The 21,627-nt window shown below is 41.3% G+C and overlaps 1 protein-coding gene across 1 annotated transcript in view; it reads right to left on the bottom strand.

The window, feature by feature from the left end:
• The window catches only part of sorcs3b (sortilin related VPS10 domain containing receptor 3b), a 41,858-nt gene extending 24,861 nt beyond the window's left edge, over positions 1–16,997 (bottom strand). The window contains exons 1-2 of the mRNA XM_076743663.1: positions 16,197–16,997; positions 987–1,054 (exon numbers count right to left, since the gene is read on the bottom strand). Coding sequence (XP_076599778.1) covers positions 987–1,054; positions 16,197–16,880 — 752 coding nt within the window. The 5' untranslated portion in view covers positions 16,881–16,997. The remainder of the gene's footprint in view (positions 1–986; positions 1,055–16,196) is intronic.
• Positions 16,998–21,627: the final 4,630 nt, after the last annotated feature.

The following is a 21,627-nucleotide window of genomic DNA, read 5'->3' as shown; positions in this document are numbered from 1 at the left end:
TCATTTACTCCCGTTTCTTTTCACAACATTCAAATCTCTGCTTTTCTAATACCCACACTAAAAGCCTTCGCGCACCCCCTCAGGTACACTCTAATTTACTCGTGGTGCCATTGTTAAGCAGACACCTTGATGATGGAAGACCTCCTGTACACAATATGGGATTTCAAAACGTGTCAAGTCGGGTGTAAATCTTAGCGGCGCCTCTGGTGAAACAGATATTAATTTGAAACTCTATGCTTGGCGGACTGATGGTCTCTTTTTCATGTGTATTTCACAATGAAATGAGTTCTCTGCAGGCTATGGGAGAGGTGAGAAAAAAAGGCGTATCAGAGGCTGGATTGGGCTCTACGGTATAATCCTTAATGAATTCCATTCTTATTTATGACCTGACAGGGCACCGTAACTCACCTCTCAATACATACTGAATGGAATTACCATGGCTATACAGTAGCAATTGCATGTCAATTGCCTCTGAAACAAAAGGTTACAGATGACAATCAATCAAAAACTCCATCAGCAAGTTTCTAGGTCAGAGGAAAAGAGCCACAGATCCAAACAAGGACTACCTCAGATAAGTCCTCCGGTTTATCTTTCCGAGAAAAAAAAAAAATAGCCTTTCAAAAAGTTTCTTTGCTGCTGATGGACAGGAAATAGGTTGAGCCTTTTCTAAAAGGTTGTTGCAGTTTCAGTTGTGTTATTTATGGGACTGCAGGAAACAAAGAGGAGGATGCTTCATTCTCAACTACTTCACATTGCTTTATTAAAACATACTTTATATTGGCTTCCAATGTAACTTGATTGTTCATATCCTAGCGACGGAGAACACTATAAATCACACTCACAGCATACTGCACTCTCTATGAATATATTATTCTTATTGTTTTTAGGGCTGTGCTTTTGCATTCTTATAAAATTCCTCCAATGTTGCTGCAACCTTTCTATTGAGATGGGAAGGGGAAAATTGCAGTGATTAAAAACAAACTTACCTCCAGAGTGAGCTCTCAGTAACAGCCCCCAGGTTGAAGTCATACAGCTTAGTCAAGATCAGAATCACCTACAACAGCAACAGACATTACATGTAATTACATGCCAGCATCTGCACTAAAAAGCCTTTGCGTAAGTGCCTCACTAGCATACATTACCTGTCTACTCCTAATGATGTGGAATGAATGCAACATGTCTGCTACATCCCTTTACTAATAAATATCAGCCTCATACAGTATGTTATCCCAATGACAAGTGATCCTCATGTTGTCAAGGGATGTCAGTCTGATGGTGGTGGGATCTGAAAAAAATCCATGTGGGCTGTCAAAAATTGTGTCTGTATCTCATGTGGAATGATACCTACATGACAGCAAAATCTGAACATAATTGTTCACTGAACAATGAAAAGAAATGTAGTCAGTGGCTGCACCGCACCACCCTCTCATTCCCCATTTCCCTCTTCTTCTTTTTTCTTACCCTCTTTCTTTTTACCTGCAAAACAGTCAAGTAGCTTAGCTCGAAAAAGCACCAACAAACGTTGATCTCAAATGTTGATGGAACATGCGATGTCACTTATTTTACTCATTGGAAGACGTCCAGTTCCGGTGTGGGCTAAATGCTTTTGCGTGTTCTCTGAGGATGGTTGGACAATGCGTTTCTGGGCAAACAAAAATGCAGCCCATAAAAGCCTGCCAAGGCACAGAGGGCAGAGTGAAATGGTGTGCAAACGAATTATTGTCACTCCAATGGCATTATAAATGACTTCCCACGGGAATGCTCATAACTCAGATAGAAAGGGGGGTTGGGCAGGAGAGTTTAGGGCAGGGCATGCAGGGAGGGAGAAGGAACGGTAGATAATAACAATCAAGGAGCAGAAACATGGCATAATATGACGAATTTTTAAAAAGCCTGAAAGATAGGTCAAAAGCTCAATTACAGTGAGTTTAAACACATTAACCTTACGGGACCCACGGAACGAGTCATTAAACTGAGAAAAGCCACACAAGACTCGGAGGAACAAAGACATGCCTCTAAGTCTGCTTTGAAAATGTTAAAAACCCAATTGACCCACAATTTAGCCATCAAACAGCCACTGTGCATGGCTGGGACTATCTGCATTACAGGTTAATTAACCAATCACACAGAGAGATAAGCATTTGCATAACTAAATGCACCATGTCTGCAAGGTCCAACGCTGGAGTCTGAATCAATTTGGAGTACAGACTTAGTTAAATGGCTGTGATGTTAGGCCTAATTGCCTGCTTTGAAAAATAGATACGAGAGAAAAACTCTGCCAAACTGTTGATCGTTTGTCTCCTCAGTTCTCTTTTGCGAACAACAATGACTCTGTGTCATGGGACATTATAAATACTACGAGGTAAATTGAATCTGGAATTGATTTTTATCAGTGTCAAACTAGAGGCAGTTCATTCCAAACCAAAGGGATTCAAATATCCACCACGGCAAATTAATTGACTGAACAACGAATAAATGTCCACAATTTTAAAGGTTTTAATCACTTGCTCCATTTTGCACATGGATCCAATTTAATCAAATGTTCATGAATTTAGCTGAGGTTGGAAAACAGCCTCTAAAAATAACCCCAAAGGGCAAAGCTTGATAACAACAAAAAGCCTCTTAGCGCCCAAGCTGTAATTGCCATTAGGAGCTCTGTCTTAACTGTTGTCAGCGTGTTTGTGCGGTTTGCTCATTAACAAAAGCTGACCCACTGAATTGGGTCAGTGAAGATCTACCTCAGGGACCAACAGGCTAGTGAGGCAGATGACTGTTTGGATGATTTGTCCCTAAGTGGATACATCAAGAGTACATCACTGGAGACTGTGTGTTCCCACGTCTTCAACATTATTGATAGGCCGTGCATCTGTGGCTCGAGTCAATAGGGAGCAACTGCCGTACATGCAAATGCTGAGGAGTCGGGAGAGCACATGACATGCACGCCAGATGCGTGACTTACAGCATGAGAACAGGACAAATGAAGTTGCATTAAAAGCATATTTTAAGAGTTTATGGTGCAGCCTTGCATTTATGTAAATACTGGGAACAAACAAACACAAAATGGCTTCCAGAATTATTTTGAGCCTTCTAGGTAAATACAATTTTCCATGCATATCATCGCTCACTTGCATACATGAAATTAAGTAAGGACCCCGGAAGGCCAAAAGCAGTGCATTTATTCATGTTTATGTTTTATTGATGTGAGCAAAGAGAGCTTTGCCCCGGGAAAGTCAACCAATCATTTTTCAGATTGGCTCTCACCCTCCGAGGAGTTGGGTTTAGTCATCCTTTTATCCTAACATTCTATTCTTGTCGCTTTCTTTCCCTTCTTTGCTGCACTTTTTTTTCCCTTTTCTCTCCTTCTCTCGTTCATTCTTTCACTGTCTCTTTGTTTCTTGCTCTTTCCTCCTTTTAAAACAGGCTCTTCAGGTACTTTCTTTTGCTCTTTTCTCTCTCGCATCCAGAATATTTCACGAGGAAACCACGCACAAGATTAGGAAAAACAAAGGCACATCACGGTCAGGTGCTGTTTAGCCATGCAAAGATGTTGAACTCATTCCATGGCAGAAAAGGTGTTACAGCCATAATGTCACTGCGATGTACTGCATCAGCTCGGCGCGCGAGTCTCATCCGCACACACAGACCTACACACTCCACTTGCACGAGCGTTCATGCATGCGGCGTATGCATGCACTGACACAGACTGTTGGACCAAATCAAATCTTTAGAAATTCCATATCAATCCTTTTTTTTTTTTTTTTTTTTAAAGAGAAATGCTCAGATTTTTTGAGTGCTTCAGTGGGACGTGAGAGGCATCTCAACACCGTGTTGGTGGGCAGAAGATTTTCTACACTGCTCGCAATTTAGATATGAATCATCTCTGTGTACTGTACTGCAATGTGGCTATTAATGAAATGAAATAGACAGTACGTTGGTGTGGTTTTATTTTACTTTCTCACACCACGCTTCAAATGGGACCTGTTGATTAATCAGCCAACGGTACAGCATCATTAAGACAGCACCTCTAAAACATTACTTCTGCTTAATTGGGTAGCCGAGGGAAGAAAAACGCGGGATCCTTAGTCTAAACAACACACCTCCAGACTGTTGTTTCTTTCCTTCTCAGGAGAAACACATCATGGGAAGAAGGAACAATCTTTAGAAATGTGAGGAATACAGCCACTTTCATGTAGATAGGGTAGTGTTTTTTAACCTAACCAGAGGGTACAACTGAAGGATCCAAATTAATTTCCAAGGGACCTTCAAAGTTGATAACAGTGAATGATGTAAGGCTCCCTGTAATGATACAGCTGGTGGCTCATGCTCAGAGAAACACCGACACACATCTCTGTTGCTTTTACCTTTAGCATCCTGTGAAAAGTTCACTGCTACAATGATACACATTTACATTCTCATGAATACACAAAAGCTTTTGTATATTGCACTGTAGGGTAAACACATCCATACACAGAGACATCTCCCGGGAGTCACTCTTGTCTGTTTACCAACCACGACATCAAAATGTCTGACAACTCGCTGAAATGTGTCAGCACTAATTAAATCATTGCTTAAATATGAGTTTTCTTGAGGAGATTTTTTTTTGGTATGCCACCTTTCTCTGTCAGCTGTCTCCAGGTACGTTTTTGTGACCTTATCAGGCTTGATAAACAGAGTAAAGGTGGGTTCTGAATCCATCCAGTGACTGAATTGAACATAATCCGACAAGCCTTGAGTGCACATTCTTTTATTCACGAGTACAATAAGTGTATGTTTTTATCTACTTTTTGTGCTTTTACCACAGTTTTAATAATAATAATAATAATAATAATAATAATAATAATAATAATAATAATAATAACTTTATTTAGCCAGAAAAGCATCTTAAAGAGATTAAAGTCGTTGTCTACCAGAGAGCACTGACATGTTTATTTTTACACTGTAAAACGTTTAAAATGTTTTTAAAGATCCTAAAATGCATTTTTAGAATTAAAATATATCGAAGGACAATATGAAGATAATGTAAAAGGGGTTGCGGGTGGTGATGAACTTTCAGAGAATTATCACTTGAATCTGCAGCTCCCCTCAGCTTTAGTTTACAAAACTTCCCTGTTTTGGATCCCTCTCACCGCTCTCAATGGCAGCAGCAGCAGCGGGCACCTGTTTTCAGTGAAAAAGCTCTAAAAACCCACTCTACACTATCTGCTCTGCAACAAATGGCAGAGTTAAACACTTGGCTACTACTCTGAGGGAATTTAATTAAAGGTAAAGGTACGACAAGCACCTGAAGCTCAATATCAGCAGAACCAATGAGCTTGTGGTGAACTGCAATGCTTCAAATATGGATGATGCTGCAAAGAAGTTACAGATTGTAAGCGTGGATGCTTCAGACACATCTTCATCTCAGCAGCACAGAAGATCTATACAGTCAGCATAGTTTGAAGGTGGACACCTGAAGATTGGTGTCACCAATTCATATCTGACCAAATGTGCACATTTGTACCACATTTGAAGAAATTCCCTGAAGGCGTTCCTGAGATACCGCGAGATGGGGGCATACATACATACATGAAGGCAACCTGAAAACATAACAAAGAGGGCAAATGTTGGACTTAAATTCACCAAATGAATGACAATGTTGCTCCACAACTGCTGAATGTCTAAATAAGCAAATGTTTGTTATTAGCTGCCATTTTACCAACAGGTGACGATATGTCAGTGTTTTGTTCACAACCTGTTTCTGTTGCCTCCAAGTGGCCAAGAAAATCAGTTATTATACTTGCGTATATTATGTAGTCACCAGGGATCTCTCAATTTAAAAAAAACATGAAAAAGGTGTGGCCTGATGACATGATGAAGTAGCATTTGTTAGAGAGGGTAAAGAGGCTAAAACGCCATTAACAGGTGATCAAATGATATGCATTGTTGTCAGGTCTATTTTCATTTGTGAAATGTTACAGATTATACCTGTAAAGGAACAAATTGAAGGGATTAAGTTTGTTTGTTTACTGGTTAAAAACTATTACTATCTCATAACTCCCAAATATCTGTATCTGCATCAGCCTCAAAAGTTCAGTATCAGAAAGGCAAGAGCACAGACTTGCAGTGTGATACTGTGAAATGAATCGAATTCAATGGGAGTAATCAACAGAACAGATCGGATCAAAACGGAAAAGTAAAATTGATTAAATAACAGCAGTCTGTATACACCATGTCAAGGGACATACGAACAGATAAACAGCAAATCTATTAAAATAACTGAGACATTATCATAAAAACTGATGATTACAAAATATCCTAAACTTCCTTTACTTCCGTTTTCTAAACCACCAAGAGAGATGTCTGATGCATTAAATGAATTCAGCTTTTGCATGATTTTTCATACCAGTGCCATAGTGGTGATTATCCAAAAAAAAAAAAAAAACCAACTCTGCTTTGAAAAAGAAACACAAGAAGTGGTTTGGAAGAGGAAGCGGGCTGAAAAACGTAGAACACAGTGGGAAGTCTACCAAATAATGCAGATACATGGAGGCCCCCTAATGCATCCTGGCCATTATGAGACACCAAAAGCTGGCATATCAGTGTGAGAAGATCAAGCTGGGACTCCATTGTTCACCTCACTGCACTGCACTGCATTTCACTGGCCTGTTCACGCAGACGCAATCCTGAGGACACAAAAATAAAAACCCGTTTCATTTGCTGTTAAGCTCATTACATTCTCGACTTCATTAAGGGAAGGAAGACAGAAGCCAAGGGCGAGAAAGAGTCACTTGAGTAATTTGACAAACACTGTGTTTTCTTTAAGTCAACTAGCTAATTAATGTCCTAGATCTCCTACCCACACTGAGAACATTTCAGGTCCGTTGTAGACTATCACTTTTAATTTTCACTTTTTATGATATGAGGGACAAAGATCAGCAGCCAAGCTCGAGAAAAAAGATTGTTTTGAATCCTCTGTTAAGCCAAATGGGATTTAGAAAAACACTCCACCGTAGATGTAGAAAGTAATCTTGAATGGGAATGAGCTCCAAACTTTAGTGTCACAACACATCCAACACCGCAGACACGAATTAGATCTTTTTTTTTCTTCCCCAGCTAAGATTAAAGATTAATATATTCACGCATCCATTAGAAATTATCTGATGCAAACACCTGCAGAGAAAAGAAATACAGTATTGGTTGCAAATTTGCATAAATGTCTTTCAGGCTTGACAGCAGCGAGGGTAAAATCAAGAAGTGGGTGGAGGGATAAAAACACAACATCTTGATTGTGGCTCTGTGAGGACGTCCACAAAGTAGAGCACTTAGCAGAAAAGACAAACTGCTTTTAAGAGACACGGTGCAGTCGAGAGAGGCCTTACTCTGTCCTCATCTTATCTGTGGACCAAATTGATTGTTTGTACTTTTGTGGGTGAAAACGTACTCCAGGGATGCTGCTTTCATCAAGTGAACCACAGCAAAATGTCCCTTGTGCATTAGTCTGCTGTCTGTATGTTTGCTTATCCTCCCGACTCCTGAGCTTTGGTCATATGGCCCTGATGCTTTGAGCTCTGGAGGTTCCAGCAATCAATTCAGTCCATTATGGGGGGAAATTAATGAAATGGGCTGACTATAAAAGGGCTTCTCTTCAAAGACAGCTCTACTGTGAGGAGGTTTTCTGGGCATGTTACGTCTCTCTGCTCCCAACAACAATACACAACGAACTACACTCTCTGCCATTAGTGGGATAAAAGATTGTGATTGGTTCACTACATTTCTTCAAAGAAAAGCTTGTGTACATGAAATACAGTGTGTTTAATGGACAATGGTGTAGAGGTATAAACCACACTCAGTCCATATTTTCCTTCTGTGCTTCGATGCTGATGTCAGGGCACGGTGGATTGCCCAAAAAAAAATGAAAAACAAGGATTCAAGGACAAATCAGATGGAAATTTTAGAAGTCATTTAAATGTTTTGACACATTTGACAAAGTTTTAGTCACATCCCGTTCAATCTGAAATTAATTTGATGCATTGTAAGCAGTGTGGAGAGCCAAAAATACAACATTAGCATTTTACTCTTGCAGGTTTCTCGTTCTGTGCCGCTCTCGTTTGCTCATATTTAGTGTTCAGAGGTGGAAGGTACGGCAGCATGACTACTTTTACTCTTTATGTGTAATCCTGTCATTCACTGAGCCATGGACAACAACAGAGATTGGATATTCACTTCAGTGAAATATGGTAGGAAAGAAAAAAAACAGATTTTTAGTAAGTTTGAACACTAGTTAGCATTTTGGAGAACTTTAAGCAGTTTAACACCATTCAGACATTTCTTCCAACCTCCTCTGTGCCTTCACAGCTTTGGCTCCTAATGGCTCGGCTTCTGCCCGCAGGGGTCTGAGCTGGAGCCAAAGGCGGTAGTGGGTCCAAATTTGAGCTTTTGGAAGAGAGAAACCCTCCACCTAAAATTACCCCCTTCACTGCCAAAAGTGCTGTGAGACTCAGAGATCATGAGCTAAATGTGTCACACATATCCTCATTTTGTCAAACCCCCCCATCACTTATTTGCATTTCACATTATGTGTAGAGGAAGAGAGAGGCTACTCTTTAAGCTCATTAGTTTTGAGTCTCTATTTCTCATAGAAATTATGTTTATATACTACTTATTTCTTTTGCCAGTTACATTTAGAGGGAGACATAAATGCTACCAGAATTATGTTCAGTGGGAACAAAGTGCTGCGCTCTTGGACTAAACTGAAGTCATGGTCAAGTTGGAAGGACATCAATGTTGCCAGATTGGGCAGTATTCCATCAAACTGACCAGATAAAATTTTTTTTGGTTGTAATTTGGGTTACAATTCAGGCAGTATCCCCGTGCAGTCCAGCAAATCAGCCCCTTCCTCTCCAGGTGTTATGATTCAGCCTGACAGAGCCCTGAGTTCAGTAGGCTCGACACACAGCGTGTGCGCACGAGGGTTGACCGACAGAAGCAAATGTCACTTCGGTTGATTGCAACAAGACTAAAAACTGATTACAAAGTCATAGCTCTGTGATAAAAACGTGCATCTGTTCATATAAGTGATGACCTTTGATGTTTAATGTCATGTGATCTGAAAGCCATGTTTTACTTCACCAAGCGCTCAGAGTGCTGCTGCATGCACATGAGATACAATTCATTTGCACCTTTTTGGTTAATTCCTGCACAGGATGAGTGTGTATATTATGGTGAAGGTACAGGAAGGTTATCAGCACTAAGCACTGTACATCTCAAGCTTAGTCTATCCTCTGTACGTGAAGATACACTCAACCCATTCAACGTTAGCTATCTACTAAGCAAAAAAAGAGCTACGTGCCAGCTGTTGTTCTGTATACATGATCAAAGCCTCTCTGAAAAAATCCACCGACTCTCAGTCATAGTCTATGGGTTTGCTCTGTTAATTTCTGAGTTAATCATGTTCATGCATTAACCTTGGACCTTCAATGTGTGCATTGTTTTTTAACTAGCCCGAATGCACCTTCTGGGCAGAGGATTGGTATAACCTCTGAGTGTTTGAGGTTTTTTGGCAAACTGTTACGTGAGCCTTGATATGCATGGTGGGCAGACTGTCGAGTGAGTGCCTTTGAGTTCAACGTCGGTTCATTTTGGTGAAGAATTGAAATCTGATGGATTTTATAAACTGTTGGTACACAGCTTGTTTTCTATTCAAGGGATAGCTAATGCTGTTGTTGGAGAGTCTTAACGCACAGTGGATATACTTGGATTAAGACGTATACCATAGTTGGTGTTGATAGTCTACCTACATGCATAGTTTGAACATAGTATATACACTTCTGTCATGCGCATGAATTAATCAAAATGTGGGAATTGGATTTCATGCACACACAAAACCATTTCAAGTGCTGCTACAAGGCTCTGTACTTTTGATTTCACCTAATTATACTAATAAAACAGAAAACTAGCCGAACGTTAGTTTTCATCCTGTGTTCAGGTCCAGCTTCAGAACACTAACAGAGTTCTGAGGAGCCAAATTTCTTCTCACTACAGGGAAAATCTAATACTGTCCATTACTGATGAGTATGTTACGTGTGGCAAACACTGGTGGGTGTTCAAAGGGTGCAGGACTCGGGCCCGGGTTTGCGTCCTGACTCCCACATGCGGTGTGGTTTAGATAACAAAAGCCCTTTGGTTCAGGTTAGGAAAGATCATGGCTTTGATGAATGTTAATGAATACAACATGCCTCAAATCACTGATTCAATATTTAATCAAGACCACCAGCTCTGCCTAACCTTAAACAAGGGAAGTTGGGCATTTTGTAGGAAAGTAGAGATACTAAAAAACAAAACTGAGGTTTAGGCTCTAACATACTGCATCATTTCAGCTATAATATGCAACCAGAACTGTGGGGGTACAGTACAGCAACGGTTTTGTTTTCCAATACTGTGCCCCAAATACATAACACTATAATTCCTTTAAAAACCCAACTGTTATTGTTATACTTGCTCTGTCCCCGTAGTCTTGTTGTCTTCGTCTGTGCCGACATTTAAGCAGCAGCAGGAACTAATTTGTATTTTACTGGTACCTAATTCATACAACTCAATAACACAGTAACCTGAGTTGTTTATAATGTGACACTTTGAGCTATTTATTTCTTTCTTTGTTGGTGGGTTTGGTCATAAAAAGTTGTTTACTGTAATATCGTCATAAAGCTACAAATTGCATTCATTTCAGAGGCTGGCTCATCCGTATTTGTCATAGCCAGTTTAATTTTTGTTGTGTGAAAGCTGCAGTCGTCCATCTACACTTTCTAAAATGTTTCCAGAACATCACGTACGATGATATTTCAATTACCTCTGTGTGGAAAATGGAACCACAGAAGTGAACAGCGAGAACATACAGCAAAGAAGGATGGAAATAAATGGGAAAATAATCAAAGATGGTGATGAAGAGAACAATTTAAACAGCATGAAATCAGAAATTAAAGACTACTGGCTATAGGGAATGTGTGAAATGGTAGTAAAGCTGGAATACAATTAGATGTTATTTCTAATTCAATGCTTAGTTGTTTAAATTATTTGTCGTCTCGTGGCATTCTTATTGATGACAATTCACATCCGCTCCAATGCAATCATTAACTCATGTAAATGATGTGTCGTTCCTGTCAAGTCTTACGCCGGCAAAGATTTTGATGAATATGTTGTCAGAATTTCTGAATAACTGCCATAATTTTGCCCATATTTATGCGTCCATTTATGCAGTTTCCAATGTTGACCATAACTCAGTTTTATTTGTTGAAAGCAAAAGCAACCAGTCATTTTAAAGGATTTGTTCCAGGATACCATTGAGTGAGTGTTCTGTATGTGTGATTTTGTGTTTGGAAGTTCTCCATCATCGCCATTGATTGCGCAGTGTGTGTGGGGCTTTAGCTGTGTCTTTTCTATCTCACAAGATAGGAAAAACCATTTCCTACTGCAACTAATACATTCCTGTCACTGTAAACAGCCAACTCAAGCCATTATTTAAGCTGACTGCCACCTGAGCAATCCCAGTCATCTTTAAACATGATAGTAACTGCTGTGTTGCTTCAGGCAATATGATGCTTCAAGGCCCAGCGTGGCACAGTGCATGTTACCAAACCGGGGTCACTTGGTTTGCCTGATCTTGGAGTGAAGAAAACAAACTAACAACAAACTAAACAATATCAGCCATGACCTTTAGGCATAACATTTTCTCTTTACAAAGTGCCGCAGTTTGTCTTAACTATATCTGCATGATAATTAATAAAGAAGTCGTCTCCCAATTTGAATTTCAATTTTTTGATTTTCCCTAATCAGAAAATGCATAAATTTGTTTTCATAACCTAATCACAGCTATAGTACAGTATGTGTCTGCCACACTGTGACAGTTATTAAACTAATTAATCACATGCAAACCTGTCAAATACAATTCCGCACCCGCTTTGTCACTTTGATTAAAATTGAAATATAAGTGTGTATGTGTGTGCGTGTGTTCAAAAGAGATAGAGACTGAGACTGATAGAAAGGAATCAAGCAGTGAGTGTGCTTGAACATGCAACTGATGGCAGGCCTTTAAAAAAATGCACTTTGCGAGGCAAAACTACAGAATATCTGCTGAGGAGGTGCAGAGAGCTTATGTTGATGTGATGCATTATGGTCCCCCAGCACAAATGATTCATGACAAAAAGGGCACATGCATGTCATTTGGAGGAGTAAAAACTGGGATTTCACTGAATTATTACTACAGAGAGGGTGAAACTTGTATTCAGCGTGACATAAAATAAAACTACGGCAGAAAACCAAAAAACAATGGGAAATGTTGCCCATTTCTCAGCAAACCTTTAAAAATTGGCCATCCCGGCTCTTGAGCCATTGTTTCTGCTGTAACAACCAGCAGTTTACCGCTTGCATAGCACGCAGGAATGCTGCAGTTTCTATCAGCATCTTACAATCACATCAGTGGACAGTGTACCCCAAAGGCTTGAGACAGGCTCGATTAATGACTTATGGTGCTGACACCCCGAGGGACAAGCAGGTAAAGAACGAAAGGCTGGGGGAAGAAAATTATCTATTTGTTTGTTTTTTTTTTCCGTTGGCAACCACTTTAAAATCCATACTTAGTCAAAAACCTGAAACTCTGATTCAACCGATCAATAAATAGTATTGATCAGGATTGATCAGTTGAATCAGATTGAGTGTCTGTTTGCAATAATACACCGAAGAAATTCAAACAAAAGGGGGTCTTATATTAAAAAATTCCAAATGCTGAGGTGCTGCAGAGTATCCTAAAATGAAGTGTGCAAATGGGGGGTGGGGGTGGGGGGCACAATTTGTACTGAAATGTTAAAACGTGAACCACTTTTGATTTTCATCAAACGTAGGATCAAAATCCCCTCAGCTAGCAACCAGGGGGCCAGAGGATGATGAAAAGTGCATGAATAAAAGGTTTTACAAGGTCACATAGCGGCCCCTATGACAGAGCTCCATGTGACTTCTTTATTAAAGGGATCTTACCACAAATTAGAGCTGAAAACACAGCTCTGTGTGGAGAATATGAAAGACAAATGTGGGAAATGATCAGAAAAACAAAACCACACTGAAACTTTGCCTTTGTTGGATCCGAACAGCTCGACAGTGGCAGTTTTTTAATGCACTTTTCATCATCCTGCAACACCCGCAAACTCCGGTCAAACACCTCTGTGAATTGGGAACCCATTCCATTTGATTTTATGGATCAAGGAGTTTCTATGCAACCAGCTCTGGCATGTTAAATGGAATGGCTGTCTATCTAATGAACCGGTTTTAAACACAAGTGTCCCCCAGGGCCATGCCATTTCCTCTTTTTTATTGTCTATTTATACCGATGAGATTATGTGCAACAATAACTGCCTCGTTCTGATTAAGCATGCGGACAACGCGGCCCAGGAGGTCTGTCTGATTCCCAGTCAGTCGCGGCAGAAAAAGACGATGTTACAGAGCTGACAGATTGGTTTTGACTCTCACCACCTCAGACAAAAAAACAATGAGATTTACTCCATGGCCAAGAAAAACAGCTGGCCTCATCAATGTCCAGCTCCTCCCAGAGCAAGTTTCTAATAGCCGGCCAGTGAAGATGAGCAGCCCCATATTCTCAAGGCAGAGTAGGTGGACATTATTTACACCAACATACAGTATCATTGCTGCAGCAGCAGCTCAGGGGATGTGATGTCAATAACGATGCTCATTAACTGTCCTCAGCTTCAGTGTCCTAGTTTGGTCAGCTGTCTGTGAGGAGCTTGCAAAAATGGTCAATCAGGAGCCTAAAATCATTTCGCTGCCAATAACTCCCTGATCACCAGCTGGCTCGCACACTAAGACTTTCGCCTTCAGGGGAGGGTGGGAGGGGGGGGACTCTGCATCCCTTGAGTGTAGGATGTGCTGCAATGGCTGTTTAAAAAGATTACCAACACAGTCATATCACAGCTTGAACACCCATGTGAGGCGAAGGACTGGAATATTGATTCGCCATAGAGGACATCCCCAGCCAAGAGTATTTATTAGTATTTTTAATTAGTTTCATTTCTATTTTTGCTCATATTTATGGCACACATCATTACAAATCATGAACCTGTATATCTCCATCCCCATTCACATTCAGGACAGATTTATGTAGCAAGAACGATACACAGGCAATCAATACTACATGTAGTTAAGAAGCATGAATTTAAAAGGGAGTTTGTGCAGTATATGTTTTATTCCCATGGTCGAGTCCAATCAATGTTATCTCTCTTAAAGTCAGAGACCAGAGAGCTATGACTCCAGGCTTTGATGTCTCAGACAATCGCAGAAATCAAATAATAGTTGGGAGACTGATTTGAGAACAGATTTGAGGTTTTATACGATGAAATACTTTATCACATCTGAACTCTGAAGATCCCCTTCTGGCGCTTTCACCATCACCTTCCACATCTTTCTCATTTCACTCCTTATGGGATTTTACATCGTAGCCAGATCACAGGCAAAGTCTTGAAGTGAATATTTGATAGAACTACCCTAGACCACAGGAATGAAGTAATTTTCCTTCAAATGCCCCTTTTAGATTGGATTTATTATCAGTCATTTACATCTGATATCGCCTGAGCTCTAACATCTAGCCATAAAATGCCATCAATTTAAACTCTGCAGTCCCAGTCGTACTTTTGGGACGGCAGACAGGCGTTCAGACTGTATAAATCTCAGATGTTGACTGGCTGCAGTGACAAGCCCATCAGTGATGATCCAGTGAACAGTGTCCTGCAGTCCGAAAGGCCATTGTTGGTGAAGACATCTCAAACCAACATCATATTTCATGATACATCCCACAAATCAGATTTTAGTCATTTCTGGTTTATTTTTGTCTGCGGTGCATCAACACGGCTAAAGTCTGCAATGCCTCTGACGTTCTGATGTATTTTACCAAAAAGAGGAACGTATCAGATGAGAAAATGAATGTAGAGGTTGAATCATATAACCCATCCCCTGAAATATATCTACAGTTTTTGGATCATGCATGAATATTCGCAGTGTTTCTGGGACACAGAAACCTTCTGATGTGGTCCCAGATTAACGTTGCTGCCACACACCCTTTTGCCCAGCAAACTGAGGTGTTCTGAATTACCTGAAGAAAAAAAAGGCAGAGCAGCTCCTTTCTGTTTTCTACAAGGCTGTCTGTAGTTTTAAGATCTTTGCGCCCGATAAGCAGTGGGGCTTGCAAACACCTTTGCATGCTGCATATGTAAAGTAAGCGATAACATCTCCATGGCTTTGTCTTTGTGATGGTAAAACGGTGTGCAACCACGAAGTGTGCATGTAGCTGCGGTGTGTGTACGTGTGTGCCTGTGTGTGGAGGGGTGGGGGGGGTGATCTGGGTGGTTGCTGCATTGTCTTGTCATCCATTTAAGTTATGCACATTCCCATCGACCTGTACTGAAGTGCGAAGCTTGGCAATATAATACACTACAATGTTGTTTTCATCCAGTCAATTAGACAACTATGCACAAAGTGTGAGTCAAATGTCAACAATAAAGGCAAGGCTCATTTGTCAAAAGGTCAGACTGTGTCTCATCAGCGTCACATGAAGGGCCAGGTTGGACACTGTCCCTTTTAATTGTAGCTACTGCACCTTCCTGAGAGACACTACTTGATAATTTCATAAATAATTAATATGTTGTGATTGCTGGCAAAATGCCTCCACCGTCCCATAGCTCAGTAGCAAATAAATACACCTGCGGGGTTAACAGCTAATTTAAAGTTCAGGTGGCAAAGACTTTGTTGAAATGAATGATTCTGCTCTAGTTTAACAGAGCGAGAGGGAATCCTGCCAGTGCACAGTCACATCCATCAGGCATCCACACAAACAGCCGCGCACAGTCCGCATACATATAGTCACAACCTGTGTGTGAGCAGTAACGAAGAACACACTGATGAATGTTAGAACAGAAAACGTATAGTTCAACTCGAGGCTCTGTTAGGCTGAAATAATGAGTCTGTGGGAACGAATCCACCTCTTGTGCGCTGAAGCAGCTGTGCGTAAAAATGGGACACATTCAGGTAAACCTGCTTAGAAATGTCCAAAATATGTATTTCACATTTAAAAAAAAATACTACATTGTAATCGGTGTGTGGGGAAATTGCATGTTGTCTAAAATCTGTATGATATGATGAAGTTTTGTGAAACTGAAACTCACGCTGCTGTTGTGTCCGGACCAGTGCACCATCGCCTGGTTGTGTGCCGAGTCTCCCGACAGAGCAAAAGTGGAAGTGTCCAGGTGCGGCTCACTTTGCCTCGGGTTAGACCCTCTGGGTTCCTCCCCAGCGCGCCGGTACTCGGCTCTGGCGTTGGAAACGCCTTGGACAGTCTCCACAAACCTCTCTCTTGACTGCGCGTCTCCACTTATACTCCTATCCATTTTTTCGGTGTATGTTGTGCCCACACTCCTTTTCGCCCTCTTTCTTGTGTCCGGATATGTGTTTTCTAACATCATATTAGCCGTGCGTCGCCGTTGGTCGTCCTCAGAAATGTTGCCATACTTTCTGCCAGGTATTTTCAGACGGTTGTAATAGTTTGGTGCCGTTTTGAAGCCGATCGGTTCACTCTGTGTGTCACCCTCCACATGGCTGCCATTGTTCGGTTTCAAAGCACCGGCTGCTTCCGCTTCAAACGCGCTTAAAACTTTTGTGCTATCGTCGATTTTCAGCGAGACTTTGGATTTTCGGGTCACACGTGCCTCCAGCGGCGTTACATCCAGCCGATAAAATCTATCGTTTGTTCCCAGGGAACTTATCTCCGCTTCAGCCACAAACTTGGGTTGTAAGGGGTGCAGCAGTGCGAACGCCAAAAGAGAAAAACTCCAAAATGACCACAGTCCCATTGTGTTCCTCCAAACTGATAGTCTACCAGTGGGGAGAAAAAAAAAGAGGTGGCAGAGCTATTCAACTTCTAAAATACCCACCGTATCATCTTTACGAGCAAGAAGCTATTCAGCAGACCCGCTCACGTCCAGGAATTTGTCAAAGTGAGGGACCAGTTGGGGAGGCGCTGCGCATCTGGCAGACGCGCCGACGGAGAGTGACTGTAAAAACGGCTTGAGCTCATTCTTCATGAGCATATTTGAGGAAAAAAAAGCCTTTCAAATACTGAAATCACCCGAAATCATTCTGAAATTATTCCACGCTTTTATTTTTCGTCTGGGGCGGCTGAGTTTTTATCCAGCTCCGTCTCAGGCTATTTGTGTAAACCTATAAAAGTTATCCAAAACAGCACTTGATTGACTCGGAACGGCTGACAGCAAAAGTAATTTGTGCTTTTGCAGAACTGTGTTGTGTTCACGCCGTGGCAACATTTCTGCATCTGACACGACTGGGGGAGAAAAAAAAAACAAAACCAAAACATCATTTGCTTGCATCAATCAACACCGGATTCACCTGTCAGCTGTGTGCACGCGCGTGCGCATGTGTGCGAGTACATTTTTGGGAAATTCAGTTGGACTCCCTGATAAAGATCCAGACGTGTTAGTGATATGGTTTTGATGTGCAGAGCTGCAGAGGTGCAGTTTTTCTCCTGTGACTGTATATCTGGTGACATTATAAGACTTTTTTTTTTTTTTTTTTTAATTAGTCCACTAATACAATGCGCCTCAGGCCTTCCACTGCACAACAGCCCAGGAAACAAGAGGAGCTTTGAAGTCATGCTCCTTCTCCTCCTAATCTTCACAATTTCTGGTGCCAAACACACAACAAGCCTCCAATGATCTAATCTAATCTCGCTACCTTCACATTTTCTATTATTCATTCATTTTTACAGTGCACATTTGAAAAATTGAGCTTTCTCCAAATCAATATGCTATTTGAAGGGTATTAGTTTCAATTAGTGCAGCCAAATGAATCCTGAAAGGTAATACCTACTTCCTGCTGACAGAGCTCCCTGTCAGTTGTTGCAGAAATTCTATGTCAGTCTTGTTTAAAAAAAAAAAAAAGCCCCCCCTTTTTTTACATGGAAAACTTGTGATGTTTTGCAATAAAGAGCTAAAACACATGCTATATACCTTTGCATCAGCTGCCACATAGCTGCCTATGGGAGAACCATAAAACGAAGGATTTCCATCTTCTTCAAGGACGACAAACATACCTTTGGATCACAAGGACAAAAAGCTGAAACCACATGTGTGTTTGTAACGCGAGGGCAGGCGTTACATATTTTGAGATAAAGTTAGACCAATTACTGCTCTCTGTCAAGGTTAAACCAATCCAGGATCTGGAGATACTCAGCGCAAACCTTTTCACTTGCATGAAGATGTCAAGTTGTCCCGACTGTTAATTATGAGGCAAACTCTAGAAGTGAAGATGGGAATATCACTGTGCTGCCAACTGTCCTGTCTCACTCTTCATCTGACAGTGAACGCAGTGCGAAAACAGGTAAAACCACATCACATTGAACTCATATTTAGGACTGCAGCTTGCTACTGTGGATGAACTCCTCGTTTGGAAATCATGCATCTGCTGAGCTGTAAAACATAGCAGAAGGGATGAGAGAATTCACCATCCTGGAAAGCTGCACAGCTAGAACCAAGCACACAGCAATCCACCGGAAGGACAGACATTGACATGATTTTATTGTTGAGAATAGCACCTTCTGATCGTGCAGTGCAGTGAAAACAGCAATCAGTAGGCAAGCCAGTAGTGCCATCCTCCTCAGAGGGCTCACTTCTTGGTCACCCGTTTTGGGGTTTTTCTGGCACGGCTGTACAAACAAATTGAGATTCATGCAAGTGAGGACTCCGGGCAGCAGGTGCTACTGTTGCAACTTCGCTGCACGCCAGACAGCTCACTCTCTCTACAGGCCATTCCCGCCAGAACGCCTCTGCAATGAGGGGGTAATTGGACTGATCACACTCTGTTTACCCATTATGCTGCTAAAATGAAGTGGGTTGTTCCCAAACACACTGTGACAGGCCGGGGAGGAAGGAGGAGCCTCTTCCATCAATGACACATCTTTTAATCTGTACTAACCTTGGGCTGGGAGAGCATCGTGTGAATTTCAGCGTGTTTGCGTCTTTGTGCGTGTGCGTGTGTATGTGTGAGAGACACAGAGGGAAAGAAAGAGAAAGAGACGTGTGTGTTTATACGTGCAGAAATATCTGAGGGGAGAGTTCTAATGTGTCTGTGCCCCACATCCTGCGTGTGCTTAAACTATGACAAGGAATATTGCATATCTTCCTGGGTGGAGAACATCTCAGATTCTGCATAAATCTGAGCCACAGTGAAAGAGAATAAGAGAAAAAGAGAGATGAGAGGATGAGACTCAAAACTGTGTACATCGGTGTAGCTCATTCAATTTTATGTGCTCTCCTCCCCAGTGTAGATCATTAGCAAGATTATCAGATGTAATCATCTCATTCTGGTGGCGCATAACTCAGACAGTCCCTGCAAACGGCACCATCCTCTCTCCTGTTTCTACTGAAGACAGGGAGCAAGCTCTAAAGCTTTCAGGACAAAATCCCATTTGTGCATCCGCTGTCTGCATCCCAAGCTTGTTAGTTCCAACACTTCAGTGATCCCGGCGGAGCGGACGCATAGGCAGTAGCAGGAACCATAATGGCCATCACCCAGACAGCTCACACTCGCATGCAGGAGATGAACAGCAAGGTGCACTCGCCGCTCAGCTATACTCATGCCATTAAAAAGTGAAACTTTCTTTTATTGCAGATGGCAAAACACTTATTTTGTACCTCCTTCATCGTCTGGATGAAATAAAGGCCTTTTAAAATCACAGTGGGAGGAGTAGTTTAGGACACTTTGCTACTGCAATAAACTGGCCCTGTCGCTGAAAATACAGCCCTCCTCATTGGTGAATACTATTATCTCTCTGATGCCTTTGTTCTTGAGCCTCTTCCTGTACACGATGGGCACAGGTACGAGCCTGTCAAGATATCACTACAATTTCCTTGATCTCTCACAGCCATAACTCATGTTTCACACACAGCCGTAATGGCTGCAAGATTTTATCAGACGTGCTGGGTTAATTCTAGTTTTATTCCTTCATTACATTCTTTAAGATGATTCGTATTATTTGAAGGGTATTTGCAGTTTATTACAACTTGAACTGTCGTAGTTTGGCTTTATGATGATAGTGTACTCACCAAAGTAACTATGGGGACAAGGAGATGTTCCTACAGTAAAGTATGACTGGCCAAAAAGGCACCAGCAGTGAGATGATCAGACAGGTTGTGAAGTTCAGGTAGATTATCTATACTATTCTTTGGAGGTAGCATAAAAAGTGAGCAAGCTCCGATATCCCTCATTGCAATCCCTTCTCCTGGAATTTACATTTATATATGGCTCATTAGGTGACAGCAGAAAGGTTTTATAAGGAATGTGATGGCAACAGAATTATGTTTTCCATCAACATAATGAGAAAATTATGTAAATGAACGGATCTGCAAAGTCACCAAAATGTTGATACTGTGTAAAATCAGTTAAATCATTAAAATGTTCCCTGACAAGGTTCTTCATTTGTTGTCCCTACAGTGTAGACTCTGCTATTAGCAATTAAGCATGATAAATGCTCTTTATAGTGGCGTTTAGGCTCTCACAGCGCTTGGTTAAGGTTATGGAAAGACTGGAGTCTTGGTTAAATATTGAATAGCACAAGACACAACGTGTTCAAAACACGCCTGTTCGAAACGGGACGATAGGTGTTGCTGCTTGCAGCTTTGTTGAGAACTTCACACTTGACACTGCACTTCCATAGATCCTCAGCAATTCACCCGCTGCCATGACACAGTTGCATCTCCGAGCAATGCAAGAGTCTCATTTGGGTGCAAAAAAACTCATGTGAACAATTTAGCTATTTGGGATGAGGCTATTTCCAGGAACAAAAACGTTCATCACAAAAGTTACATCACTGATGCTGAAATGTTTGAGTTTAGTGAAACAAAATGGCACTTGCAGCGTAACATCTCAAGCCTCTCCAGTCTGTTTAATGAACAGTAGTGGGCGCTGAAGAGCATGCTGTACCTAGCATCCCTCTTCACATACACAGTGTGTGCTTCTGGCAGTAGTAAGAGCCTACAAATAAACATGTCCCATATATCTCAAGGGCTTGTACTTGACAGTACGCTTCCTTTGGTCCTCAGCAATACTAACCAAGTGTGAAGTGGATCGGATGAACAGTTGCCGAGAAAATTGAAGGATATACAGACAGACAGACAGACAGACAGACAGAGGATCCTTACATTTTAGTTAGATTAACATTTAACAGAGACCACTATCTTTCTCTAAGCGCTTTTGTTGCCTAAACCTAACCACAATCCCTGGTTTGCAGTCATGCATCCGTGGAAACCCACACTGCAGCTCCTGAGAAATAAAACAGTAACTTTTGCTGCCAAAAAAAGTCCAGAAGTTGATTTAGATGCTTGACCTGTTGCATCTTGCTTTCAGTAATGTTTTGTCTCTGTCAGTAACAGTGTACACTCTGTGTGTGTGTGTGTGAGAGAGAGAGAGAGAGAGAGAGAGAGAGAGACAGAGAATAAGTAAACAGTGGCCTTTCCGCTTACCCTGCAACAGACATGGTGACTGCACACAACACTGTGACATATATATTGAGAGTAATATTTTACT

The sequence above is a fragment of the Chaetodon auriga genome, chromosome 11 (assembly GCF_051107435.1).
Source record: "Chaetodon auriga isolate fChaAug3 chromosome 11, fChaAug3.hap1, whole genome shotgun sequence".
Lineage (NCBI taxonomy): Eukaryota > Metazoa > Chordata > Actinopteri > Chaetodontiformes > Chaetodontidae > Chaetodon > Chaetodon auriga.
The sequence above is the reverse complement of the archived record's forward strand: the minus strand, read 5'-3'. Positions and strand labels throughout refer to the sequence as shown.